Raw genomic sequence first — 13,748 nt, 5'->3', positions numbered from 1 at the left:
CTTTTATAGTATCTGTAAGTGATCAGTCAGATCTATAATAGTATTAGGGTCACCTTAGCTCGCCCTCCACCCAAAACGCAGTGTTTGCCCGATTTTTTTTATCACTGCACAATCCCTACACAAGCGTTGCAGCGATAAAAAAAAATCTGTTTTGATATTTTTTTATCAATCGCAGCGGCTTCCTGTACTTCGCTAGCCTCCCATTTGTAAGACAGGCTTGCTTTTTTTTTTTCTTGGGTAGTCTCAGGGAATACCCCCTAAATTTAGTTGACCAAATGGCAAGTAAGGGGTATTCTTCTGAAGAGGCCTACAGGCTTCTGACCCAGTCGGATGAGGAATGGGAACCCTCATCTGATGAATCCAGCGGGTCAGAATACGAACCTGTAGAAAGCAGTGGCAGTCTGACTCAAAGTTCGGACGATGAGGTTGAGGTCCCTGATACTACCAGGCGTACCCGGCCTCGTGTTGCTAGACCACAGGTTGCGCAGTATGCGCTTCAAGGGCAGCAGAGTGGGGCTGGCGCTGTCGGATTACGCGGTGAGGCATACACCAGCAGCGCAGCCCATCCTGGACCTAGTACCAGCACTGCCGTAGAACATGGTGAAGTGGCGAGCACCAGAAGGGCAGTTGAAGCTGGCACGTGCAGTAGTTCCCCCGTCGCAGCCACTGCACAGACAGGCCCCTAGAGTCCCTGAGGTGCTGGCAAACCCTGATTGGCAGCCCCCAACTTCAGCCGCACCAGTAGTTCCCCCTTTCACCGCCCAGTCTGGAGTTCGGGTTGAGACAGCTCGGATCGGCACTGGTGGGGTTTTTTGAGCTGTTCTTCACTGCGGAGCTCTTGGACTTAGTCGTGGCAGAAACAAACCGGTATGCCACTCCATTTATAGCCGCCAACCCGGGAAGCTTTTATGCCCAGTCTTTCCGGTGGAAACCCCTCAGTTTCCGAATTTAAAACTTTTCTGGGCCTTCTCCTCAACATAGGCCTGACAAAAAAGCATGAATTGCGGTCATATTGGTCCACGAACCCAATTCATCACATGCCCATGTTCTCTGCTGCCATGTCCAGGACATGATTTGAGACCATCCTGCACTTTAGTGATAATAGCACCTCTCGCCCCAGAGGCCACCCAGCTTTTGACCGGCTCCACAAAATTCGGCTCCTCATAGACCACCTTAACACCAAATTTGCACCTCTGGCACCGGTCACAGTGAGTCCTCCTTGACTGGAGCGGGACGGGAGTCTGAAGGGGAAGGGCCTGAGGAAGTGATGGGCCTGAAACAGCACCCTAACAGATTCGCTGCCATTCAAGACCCAGATGGCGCTGGGGACTCTGATGCAATGTACTCAGATGTAGAGGAGCCCACTATAAAATACGTTCTCCAGGCCATTTCTAAGTGGGGCAAGTCACTTACTATCCTGACCATGCAGGTGGGGGCTATTAAAGAGGACATCTCTATTGTCAGGCATGATATTAGAAAGCTGGCGGACCGCACTACATCCCTGGAGGATTGCATGGGAGACATGGAGGATGAGGTGCAGCCGCTAAAAAGAGCAACAGCGGAACATTCTCGCCGGCTTGACATTATTTCTGCCAAACAAGATGACATGGAAAATCGCCTGAGGCGTAATAATGTGCGGTTAGTGGGTGTACCTGAAAAAGTGGAAGGCCCAAATCCCACCGAGTATTTTGAGAAATGGCTCAAAGATCAGTTTGGAGAGGGCGTATTGTCTCCCTTATTTGCTATTGAAAGGGCGCACAGAGTTCCGTCGAGGCCATTGCCACCAGGAGCGCCACCAAGACCTGTCCTGATGAAAGTACTGCACTATAGGGATAGAGACTCTATTCTACGCAAGGCCAGAGATATGCCTGATCTCTCCATAGATGGTCACAGAGTCTCGTTCTTTCCTGATTTTTCTATGGAGGTCCAGAAAAGGCGCGCCCGTTTCCTGGATGTAAAGCGACGTCTGCGGGTACTTGGAACATCGTACTCAATGCTATATCCGGCGAAGCTCAGAATAGTGGCTCTTGGAACCACAAGCTTCTTTGAAGACCCGAAAGAGGCATCCAGATGGTTAGATCGACATGAGCGGCAGCTCCGGGCAGAAGGGAATCAAGGCGACTGAGAGGCCCATTTGGAAGAAGAGACAATGCACCCACTGTAGGGTGAATATGTTCTGTGTAACAGCGAAGTTTTGAATCTTGCTAAATTTTCATATTTGTTTTACATGTTTTTATATGATTTAGTAAGAGGTCCAGCTGCATATACGTGATACTAGGTTGGTGAGCAATGCTAACATAGTCTATTATGTTCAACTATACTTGGGGTTAGTGCAGGAAGGTACACAGTTTTATACGTTCCAGTTACTTGATAGGGTGTGAGTGTACCTGGCGTGATACAACAGTTTGAGATTACGCCAGACGTCACGGGTTTGGGAGGCCAGCTTTGCTGACAGATTTTAGGAATACCCACGGGCCTTAATATTAAGGTATATTAGTGGGGTCTGTTAGAAGGCGAGACTTCCAGGGTTCGGTAATGAGGTAGGGAATGTTTGGGGATGGGGGGGGGGGGGGGGGGGGGTTAGGGAAAGGGGATCTTAGGTCCATGATGATGATCCAGGGAAGACCGACACTGAAGAAGTATGTTTTACAGCATCCGGTACATATATGGGTTTGCATGTTTGAATATGGCTAGTCCAGTGAATTTCCTGAGCTGGAATATTAGAGGGGTTAAAGACGCCATCAAAAGAAAGGCAGTAATGGAAACGATAAAGTCATATTATCCTGTAATTTGTTGTCTACAGGAGACGCATCTCCTTCCGGAGCAATCCCACTTATTGTCCCCTAGTTGGACATCTCAATGTTATCATTCTACTTACTCCTCATATGAAAGTAAGTATTTTGATTCATAGACAGCTAAGTTTTAACTGTATAGATAAGAGGATTGATCCGAATGGGGGCTATGTCTTCCTATATGGAACACTTTTTAATGTTCAATGTATTATTTGTGGGATTTATATACCGTCACCATATTCCCCGACTGCCCTTAAAAAGCTGATAGCCTTTATGTCAGACTATCCGGGTGTACCTGCATTGATCTTGGGGGACTTTAATAATGTGATCTGTACGGAATGGGACAGGTTGCAGACCTCTGATGTTCATTCAGGGGGGCAAATTACGCCATTTGGGAGACTTCTGGAGGAGGCATCATTATTGGATTTCTGGAGGCCTCGTAATCCCTCTGTACGGCAGTATTCTTGCTGTTCTAGTACCTATCAGACACTGTCGAGAATAGATCTAGCGCTGGGGAATGAGGTGATGGGGTGTCGTATCTGCAACATTGAATATTTACCTAGGAAAATTTCTGACCACTCCCCCATTTTGGTGTCCGCTAACTTCCTTACCCCCTTGAACAGTGGGAGACCACTGTGGAAATTTAACCCATTCTGGTTGTCAGTGATACCTACAGTATCATATATTGGGACAGTGCTGACAGAATTTTTTACCATTAATCTTGTGGGATCTTCTCCATTTGATAGTATGGGATGCCATGAAGGCATTTCTGCGGGGAATACTAATTGCGGAGGTCAATAAAAAACGGAATGAGTCTCGAATAACAATTAGGAATTTAGAGCGCCTGTTGGTGGATGCGGAGACCCAATACGTTCGACAGCCCACGGAATTGCTCAGAGAGCAGTGGCAAGAAACACAGCGTAAACTAAATGATAAGATTCTCCTCAGGGCAAAGAATAAACGTTTCTTTCAGAAACAATCATTTTATGAAGAAGGGGAAAGAACAGGTAAGATTGCTATCACTACTTTCTAAAGCACAGCAGCCTTCTGCATATGTCGCTGCTCTTTGCGATAATGAGGGGACTGTCTGTACTGCTCAGGATAGGGTAGTGGAAATTATGCATACGTTTTATTCATCCCTTTATGAGTCCAAGACCAGTGCAGGAGTGCCAGAAATTGTAGGATTCCTGGATGGGATACAACTCCCCATGTTAGGGGCAGATCAGGTGTCAGCCTTGGACAGACCCATTACAATTACAGAGCTGGAAAGGGCCCTGAGTGAAATGTCAAATACCAAGGCCCCAGGGAGTGATGGATTACCTGCCGAAATATTTAAAACATTTGCCCCTATTCTGCTCCCCCAGTTGTTGGAAGTGTTCAAGGAGGCACAACGTCAGGATGGGTTGCCTCTTAGCATGAATGAGGCGATCATAGTCGTTATCCCTAAGCAGGGTAAAGATCCTCTGTTAGGGCTCTTTCACACTTGCGTTCTTGTCTTCCGGCATAGAGTTCCGTCGTCGGGGCTCTATGCCAGAAGAATCCTGATCAGGATTATCCTAATGCATTCTGAATGGAGAGAAATCCGTTCAGGGGGGACTGTTTCGTTTGTCTTATAAAATGTTTTGAAAATCTCAATAAAAACAATCTGATTAAAAAAATAATAATAAGCGATTCTTGATGTTATAACGCAATGTTAGACTTTATGAAAGAGTCATATTATTCTTATAACACACGTTCTTAAATTTTGTCAAATTGTAGAAATTCGGGAATTATTAGCTCTGGGTGGCCTCCCACCTATTATCGAGCTGCCTTATTCCCTTACCTCCAACCTCTGAGTGCGGCTTTTTCCTTTTGGTCGCCGTTCCTTCAGCGTGTTCAGCTTTTCCTTAGCTTCAATTTAGGTGAAGAGTGGAACTGTCATTCCAAGAAGCTATCAAGCATAAGTCTTTATGTAGGACGGATCAGTCACTTGAGAGGTTAAAACGGAGGTAGAGTTGTAAGTGTCCTTGCGTACGCCAAAATGGTGGTAATGTGGAGTCCAGATTCCTCCCAGACGCGTTTCGAAGTCCCAAAAGGTACTGACTTCTTCCCTAATGTCGTTGCTGGTACCTCAACCCAAGCATCACTCCGAAAAAGATGTCGTGTCTGTAGCAGGAGTGGAATAAGGCTTGACACCCGCTATTTCTGTCCTGACTGCCCTGACCACCCTGCCCTATGCTTAGGGGAGTGTTTCTGGAAGTACCACACACAGGTACACTTAGTATAGGGATTGCGTGACACAGGACAGGCACACAGGGGTCTTAGGGCCCTTTTACTCACAGCTGCTGCAAACCTCTCCTTTCACCTGGGACAAAGTGCATAATGTACTTCGCCACATCTCTGGGCGATTTGCGCTTTGCACATTGTCCCATGGGGAAGGAGAGGTTTGTCCTATAAAGGTAAAAAAAAAAACAAACAGGTAAGCAAAAAAGTTAATGTTCCAAAAGTTCAATAAAGTTTATAAAAGTTAATGTTCTGTTTCAAATGTTATATAAAGTTAATAAATTTATTGCGTTGCGGCCTGTTTTTTTTGGCAGAGATTTTTTCATCCACATTGATCGATGTAAATGAAGAAATCTGTGCCGTTTATTTTCTTTCAGCCCAGAGGCTGAACGGAAAAAAAATATATATCTCATTACCCGTATGCTCAATATAAGGAGAATAGCATAAACTCCTAATGCTGGCCATACATGTAATGATTGCGGAGACCCTCAAATGCCAGGGCAGTACAAACACCCCACAAATGACCCCATTTTGGAAAGTAGACACCCTAAGGTATTCGCTGAGGGGCATATTGAGTCCATGAAAAATTGAACTTTTTGTCCCAAGTTAGTGGAATTTGTAAGAAAAAAAATTAATAAATCATTTTCCGCTAACTTGTGCCAAAAATAAATAAATTCTAGGAACTCGCCATGCCCCTCACGGAATACCTTGGGGTGTCTTCTTTCCAAAATGGGGTCACTTGTGGGGTAGTTATACTGCCCTGGCATTTTAGGGGACCTAACGCGTGAGAAGTAATTTGGAATCCAAATGCGTAAAAAATGCCCTGTGAAATCCTAAAGGTGCTCTTTAGAATTTGGGCCCCTTTGCGCACCTAGGCTGCAAAAAAGTGTCACATGTGGTATCGCCGTACTCAGGAGAAGTTGGGCAATGTGTTTTGGGGTGTCTTTTTACATATACCCATGCTGGGTGAGAAAAATATCTCTGTAAAATGACAACTTTGTATAAAAAAATTGGAAAAGTTGACTTTTACAGAGATTTCTCTCACCCAGCATGGGTATATGTAAAAATACACCCCGAAACACATTGCCCTACTTCTGAGTACGGCGATACCACATGTGACACTTTTTTGCAGCCTAGGTGCGCAAAGGGGCCCAAATTCCAAAGAGTATCTTTACGATTTCACAGGGCATTTTTTACGCATTTGGATTCCAGACTTCTCACGCTTTTAGGGCCCCTAAAATGCCAGGGCAGTATAAATACCCCACAAGTGACCCCATTTTGGAAAGAAGACACCCCAAGGTATTCCGGGGTATGGAGAGTTCATGTGACAAAAAAATAAAATTTTACAAGTTAGCGGAAATTTTTTTATTAAGCTGTGAAATAGACTACTTCAGGACGTGGTCACAGCAGGAACAGTGGACAGTTTCAAAAAAGGGTTTAGACGAATTCTTAAAAGTAAACTTTAATGCTTATGAAAACGTGTAGCAATCGGAGTCTCAAATCCTTTTGGGATTCTCACCCCCACCTATCCCCTTGGTTGAACTTGATGGACGTATGTGTTTTTTTTTTTTTTTCTCAACCGTATGAACTATCTATGAAGCCCCTTTATTTTCTTTTTTTACCTTGCCTCACAAATTGTAATACCAAGCGACCAAAAATTCATATGCACCCTAAAATGGTACCAATCAAACAGTCATCTCATACTAAAAAAATGATCCCCTACAGAAGACAGTCGCCCCAAAATAAACTATATGGAGACTCTAAAATAGTTTTTTTTTCAAAAATACTTTATGTAAAGCTGAAACAACCCATATTTGGTATTATCGTGTCCGTAACAACCTGCTCTCTATAAAAAAATAGCACATTATCTAACCTGTCAGATGAACATTGTAAAAAATATAAACTGTGCCAAAACGGCTATTTTTGTCACAAAAAGTGTAATATAGAGCAACCAAAAATCATATGTACCCTAAAATGGTACCAACCAAAATGTGGTCACTTTTTTGGAGTTTCTACTCTATGGGTGCATCAGGGGCTCTTCAAATGTGACATTGAAACTTAAAATTATCCCAGTGAAATCTGCCCTCCCCAAAAACCATATGGCGTTCCTTTCCTTCTGCGCCCTGCCGTGTGCCCGTACAGCAGTTTACGACCACATATGAGGTGTTTCTGTAAACTACAGAATCAGGGTAATAAATATAGAGTTTTGTTTGGCTGTTAACCCTTGCTTTTTTAGTGGGGGGGGGGGGGATGTATTAAAATGTAATCTGCCAAAAAATTGATTCTGAAATTTCATCTACATTTTCCTTTAATTCTTGTGCAACACCTAAAGGGTTAACAAAGTTTGTAAAATCAGTTTTGAATACCTTGAGGGGTGTAGTTTCTAAAATGGGGGGGGGGGGGGTTTCTACTATGTAAGCCTCACAAAGTGACTTCAGACCTGAACTGGTCCTTAAAATTTTTGGGTAAATTTGGTATTTTTTATAAATAAAAATGGGGGGGGGGGGGGGGATGATTTTTATAAATAAACTCTTAGTTTTGTTAGACTACTCTATTAAAAAAATTATCGATAGAATACTCTTTCTAAAATCGTTTACTGCAGCTCTAGAAGAAATTAGTTGTCCTTGCACTTCAGAGCCTAAGCATATTTGACTGTTCATAAGACTGCCCATAGATCCAATCACAGCACATGTGAACAATGGGCTGTGCTGTGATTGCTTGCCAAGGGCTGCAAAGAGCTTTTAATCTTTTTTTTTTTACAATCTTCCCCCCCCCCCCCCCAAGATGTCTTGTCACTTATTTTGTGTTTTCTTTCCAGGTGTTTGACTTTGAATTGACCCCAGAAGAGATGAAAGATATTTCCAGCTTTGATCGAGACTGGAGAGTCTGTGCCTTAACTTCGTAAGTATGACTTAAAAAAAGACCGCACACTGTCAATCTGTGTTTTGAGGATCCACAATTTGCCTAATTGTGTAGCCATGGTAGATACAGCAGGGGAAAATTCAGCTGACTGAAGCCTGCAATAGCTGCGTGATCACTGCACAATGGAGTGTCGGCAGCTGGGGGGGTGTTACCCCATTGCAACAAGAAGCTGAGGCACAGAGCCTCCTGACCCCAAGTTGATGTGTCCCAATAGCAAAGCACCACGGTGGGGGGGGGTGTTTTGGGGTACACTGAAGGTGGGAAGCACCCTCTGGGGAGAAAGACATCTACTCCTTTTTACCGTTCATTTATTGTCCTGTTAGATTTATTTCAAGGTGGCAGTTGAACAATGGAAATAAGCATGTATGTCAATCTCAGTGAGCTGGAGAGAATTTAGAAAAGGGGACAAACAGCAGGTGGCGCTATACAGATTTCAGTGAATAAGAGTAGGTCTAGCAACCAGGGTGTACAACATACACATCCCTGCCCCCTCTATGGGTGTTACTCAAAAGCTCCTTGAACCTCTTTCTGAGAAGGGGGTGGGGGTGCCCTGTTATGACCAGATCTGCAGATGAGGGATGAACTCTCGGATTGACTCAGGACATCCTACTTCACAACGCCTTATAGAAGCTGCCATGCAATGTGATTCATGACAAATTCTGCCACAAAGTATGTTAATAGGTGGCACAGCAAAAGGCAGAAGTGCATGGACATGCACTAAACGTGGCATACAGCATGAACGACTGATAAATGTGGTCTCCATTCTACTTTATCTCTGCTGTATTGTGCAGGCAATAGAGGGGCAGCTTGGGTGCAGTCATATGATGACATCCCTACTTATTTCCCCCACAATGTGTTCAAATTTTATTTTTATTTTTTTTCAGAGCCAGAAAACACAAGGATTATCCATTCAACGCAGAGTTTTGAGGGCTCGCTTCACCTGTTACAGCTCCAGTTTTTCTAGATAATACTGTTCGTCTGCAACCATTTAGAAATGACTGTAGCAGGGTGTTCCCTTCTGCACTCCAGTAACTCCGATATACAATAAACCAGTGTTATTAGTTTGACTGGTGTTTTGTATCTGATCAGTTATGCATTTATAATCCATGTGTATATCACTCATCCAGTATTTAAGGAGGGGGCGCAGACATTGAACAGGTGAATATAATACAGGGTAGAGCTTGGAATCAATACAATGTAAGTAATGGGGTATAAAAGTGATTTATTAAAATGAATAGAACACCTGGAAAACTTGTAGTCATTGAGCCAAGATTGACAAAGTATAATGATCACTAACCAAGGTGGTGCATCCTTCATTTTGGGTTCTACAGCAGGGTATATGTTGAGGGTCACATTAATACTTGGTGGCATCTCCTCTTGTTGCGATATTGGCTGCCACTCTGGCAGGGTAACGGCCATACAGATGATGGATTTCCTCCTGTGGTATATCATTCTAAGCTCTTTCAACTTGGACCTCTAGTCCAGCTATGGTGGTTTTTGGTTGATGTGCATGGACAATCCATTGCCTATATCCAGTTCCAGACATTCTTGATGGGGGAGAGATCTGGTGATTGAGCTGGCCAGGGGAGCTGCAGGATATCCTGAGACAGCCTGCCTGTGATACACATGCTTGTCAGATTTCTCACCAATCAAGAATGTCTGGGACTGGATGCAGATAGATCCCGCATGCACAGAAATAAAGGGTGCACCACCTTGGTTGTGTGATCATTGTCCAAGCACCACTAGCAGTTTATACTTCTGTGGGTGTCTGTTTAGTTATATTAAAGGGGTATTCCCATCTCAGACATTGATGACATATTGCTAGGATATGTCTCACAGCCAGCCACACTCCATTCACTGCTATAGGCGTTCTGAAAATGGCCAAGTGCTGGCTTGGCTATTTCTGCAGTCCCATCGTGGTGAATGGAGAGATGTCCATGCACTCACCACCACTATAGGACTTCCAAAAAAAAGTAGAAATTGCTCACTTGCCTGTTTTCAGAACTCCCACTGCATGCTCTTCATTTCAGGGGCCCCTGTTCTGGAGATAGGTGCAGGTCCCAAAACTGGGATCTACTCCTTTCTGACAATGGTATATCCTAGTCATCAATGTCTGCCTTCGTTTTTCCAGCTGTTCTTTTTCTGGGTGTGTATATGTGAAATTTGATGTACAGGTGCCAGAACTTGTTATTTAGGAACCTCTTTTTTCAGTTACATAACATACCAGCTTACAATGCAAATAAGTAGTTAGACAATCACAGGGCAGCAGTGAACATGATCTTATTCATGCTGGAAGAGACTGAAACCTTGATCGTCCTGTGCGTGAAGTCTCCTTGTAAAGTCCTAGGATGAGTTATACAGCTCTGACTGATCTCATCTACAGCAAGGAGGAAAACTCCTGATGTGAAATGCACAGATCAGAATCGCTGCTGCTGTGAATGTACCCGTATTAGGAGAGACCCTCTCAATGAACCTTGCTGGCAAAAGATCCCAGTGGAACGCACAGTGAAGGCCTAAGCTTGGGATATTAAACCCTATAAATGTTCTAGGCATCTACTATTAAGCAACTTTGTAATAGGTCTTTGTAGCTTCCAAGCGATTCTCTGGCCTTTTTAAATCTGGCACGCTTTCTCCTCTACCTGCAACACATCTCACTTCCATGTTCCTCAGAGTGGAGACTTATGCTGACAGGTAACCCCTATATCTGTAGGTATTACAGAGGAAAAAGGACCTGCAGCCTCCATGGCGATCCTGACGGAGCTCCATCACCCTGTCCTATGGCCAGGAATAATTGAGGAAAGGAATGAGGATGGGTCTTATAAAGCAATCATTAGGTTCCTGCCCAGGAGGGAACTCTCACAGGTGCTGTCATAGGGCGAAAGGGAAAATGAGATTTTTGTGAACTCACCTGTAAAATCTTTCTTGCTTAGTTCATTGGGGGACACAGAACTGTGGGTATAGCTGCTTGCTGCCACTAGGAGGCGACACTAGGCTAAAAAGTGTTAGTGCCTCCTCTGCCAGTTATACTCTCTCCAGGCTGGAGGGGGTATATCAGTTTGTGCTCAAGGCGTAGGAGGGAAAAAACTTATATAAAGCAATCCGACCAGTAATGCCAGAAGGGCCGAACCAAACTGAGTTCTCGAGACAGACAAGTAAATCCTGAGAGCTCTAACCACGCACAGTTGGAGAGCCCGCTCTCTAGAATGCGAAGGAGAGGGTCAGAATGACGGAAGAACGATGTCTATGTTGACATGGAAGGCTGAGACTTCCTTCAGCTGAAAAGAAGGTATAGGTCGGAGTACTGCCTTATTTTGGTGCAGAATAAGGGAAGGGTTCCTTACAGGAAAGCGCTGCCAATTCTGACACGTGCCTGATGGAAGTGATGGCCACCAAGAATGTGACCGTCCAGGAGAGAATACGGAGGGGAACTGTGTCTAAAGGCTCAAATGGAGCCGATTGGAGAGAACCCAGAACCAGGTTCAAGTCCCAAGAAGGCAAGGGAGGATAAGGAGCAACGGTATGGACTACCCCTTACAGGAAGGTCTTAACCGGAGCCTGAAGTGCCAGAGGACGTTGAAAAAAAATTGACAGCGCCGACACCTGTCCCTTCAAGGAACTAAGGGCAAGGCCCAAATCCAGACCCGACTGCAGAAATTAAAGAATGACGGGAAGAGAGAAGCGCAGCGGGGGGAGGCTACGTTCTTCACAGAAAAGCTAAAAAAGGACTTCCAAGTTCTGTAATAAATCCTGGACGTCACCTGTTTCCTGTCTTTAATCATGGTGCGGATGACCCTGTCCGAGAAACCTCGCTGCTTCAGAATGGCGGTTTCAACAGCCACGTCATCAAATGTAGCGTAGCCACGCACGACGAGGCCAATCCAGAGCGATGAGGATCGTTTGGATGCCCTCCATCTTGATTTTGCGTAAGACTAGGGGCAGGAGAGGGAGAGGTGGAAACACGTAGACGAGAACACCTGTCCCATGGTGTCACCAGCGCGTCTACTGTTCATGCCCTGGGATCTCTTGTTCAAAAAGACGGGGAGCTTGTGGTTGAGTCTGGATGCCATCAGGTCCACCTCTGGTTGGCCCCACCGGAGACATATTGCTTCAAACACCTCCGGATGCAGAGACCATTCTCTGCGCCGTCCAGTTCTCCACTCCTTGAATGTAGACCACCGAAAGAGCTGGTACATGGGTCTCAGCCCACCGTAGGATCTTGGCTGACTCAGTCATCACTGCCTGACTGTGGGTTCCTCCTTGATGGTTGATATAAGCCACTGCCGTGAAGTTGTCTGACTGCACCCGTATCGGCCAGCCCTTCAGGAGAGGGGCCCAATGTAGAAGAGAGAGATGAATGGCCCGGAGTTCCAGTATGTTGATGGGCAGTTTGGACTCCGACTGAGACCATACACCTTGGACCATCTGGGGCGGGAAGACTCCGCCCCAACCTTGGAGACTGGCGTTAGTGGTGATGGCCGTCCAAGAGATCGGGAGAAAGGATTTCCCCAACTCCAATGTTGGAGCCGAAAGCCACCACCTGAGTTTCGACCGCACCCCTAGGGCCAGGACTATGTGACAGTCCAGGGAATCCAGTGATTTGTCCCACAACGACACGATTGTCAGTTAAAGTGAACAAATGTGAAATTCTGCAAACGGAACCGCCTCAAAAGAAGCAACCATTGCACCCAATACCTTCATGCAAAACCGAATTGAAGGGTACTTGCGCCGGAGGAGAAGGCGGATTGACTGACTAAGAGCCAGCCGCTTGTCCAGAGGGAGGCGCACTAACGCCTCGGCTGTATCGAGGATCATGCCTAGAAAAGTGATCCGTCTGGTAGGACGCAGAGAAGACTTTTGTAAATTCACCAACCACCCGAACCGTGCCAGGGTATCCAAAGTGATATACGCAGGATGTCCTCGTTCTGACCGAAGGTCGACGCTTTTACCAAAATGTCATCCAGATAGGCAATCAGGTTTATGCCCCTGGTATGAAGAAGTGCCAGGAGAGGAGCGAGAATTTTTGCAAAGACTCGTGGTGCCGTTGCCAGGCCAAAGGGAAGGGCGACGAACTGATAGTGATGGAGCCCCACTGAGAAGTGGAGGAAACGCTGATGCGATGGGACAATGGGGACGTGTAAGTACGCGTCCTGAATGTCTATAGACGAGAGAAATTCGCCTAGGTCCAGTGAACCAATCACGAAGCGAAGGGATTCCATTCTGAAGTGCTGAACCCAGAGGAACCGGTTCAACAACTTGAGGTCCAGAAGCGGGCGAACTGATCCTTCTTTCTTGGGGACGACAAACAGATTTGAATAAAACCCAGTGAATTGCTCAGTCCGAGGGACCGGAGATATCACCCCCTGTGCAAGGAGAGATTGAACTGCCTGGAAAAAAGCGACAGCTCGATCTGGATACCTGGGTGGTTGGGAGGGAAAGAAACGTTGCGGAGGAGGGGACGCAAACTCGATCTTGTAACCCGAGGTTACGATTTAGAGTGCCCACACATCTGAGATGTGGGCCCGCCACACTTCCTGAAAAAGGAGTAGGTGACCCCCCCACCTTCATGCGGAGGACTGCTTGCTGGACGGGCAGGCTGTGCCTTTAGGTGCCAGGCTGGTTAAGGTCGGAAGAAAGGCTTCCTCTGCTGGTTCTGCATTGAGGATCTGGAATGGCGCTGCTGTTGATACTGGACACGTGCCGGAGAAGCGACAAAAGGACTGGACCCGGGCACTTGTCTGCTTAACGCGAAACATGCGCCTGGACTTTCCTTGC

The 13,748-nt window shown here is 45.8% G+C and overlaps 1 protein-coding gene across 2 annotated transcripts in view; it reads left to right on the top strand.

Annotated features, from left to right (window-relative positions):
- The window catches only part of LOC121005406 (aldo-keto reductase family 1 member B1-like), a 41,796-nt gene that overhangs the window by 23,437 nt on the left and 4,611 nt on the right, over positions 1-13,748 (top strand). The window contains exons 10-11 of one of the 2 annotated variants that reach the window (XM_040438154.1): positions 7,873-7,955; positions 8,861-9,043. In XM_040438154.1, coding sequence (XP_040294088.1) covers positions 7,873-7,955; positions 8,861-8,903 — 126 coding nt within the window. In that variant the 3' untranslated portion in view covers positions 8,904-9,043. Of the gene's footprint in view, positions 1-7,872; positions 7,976-8,860; positions 9,044-13,748 lie in introns of those variants that run through there. The other variant, XM_040438162.1, reaches the window with a different exon arrangement.

The sequence above is a fragment of the Bufo bufo genome, chromosome 1, assembly GCF_905171765.1.
Source record: "Bufo bufo chromosome 1, aBufBuf1.1, whole genome shotgun sequence".
Lineage (NCBI taxonomy): Eukaryota > Metazoa > Chordata > Amphibia > Anura > Bufonidae > Bufo > Bufo bufo.
This window is presented reverse-complemented; position numbering and strand designations above follow the sequence as displayed.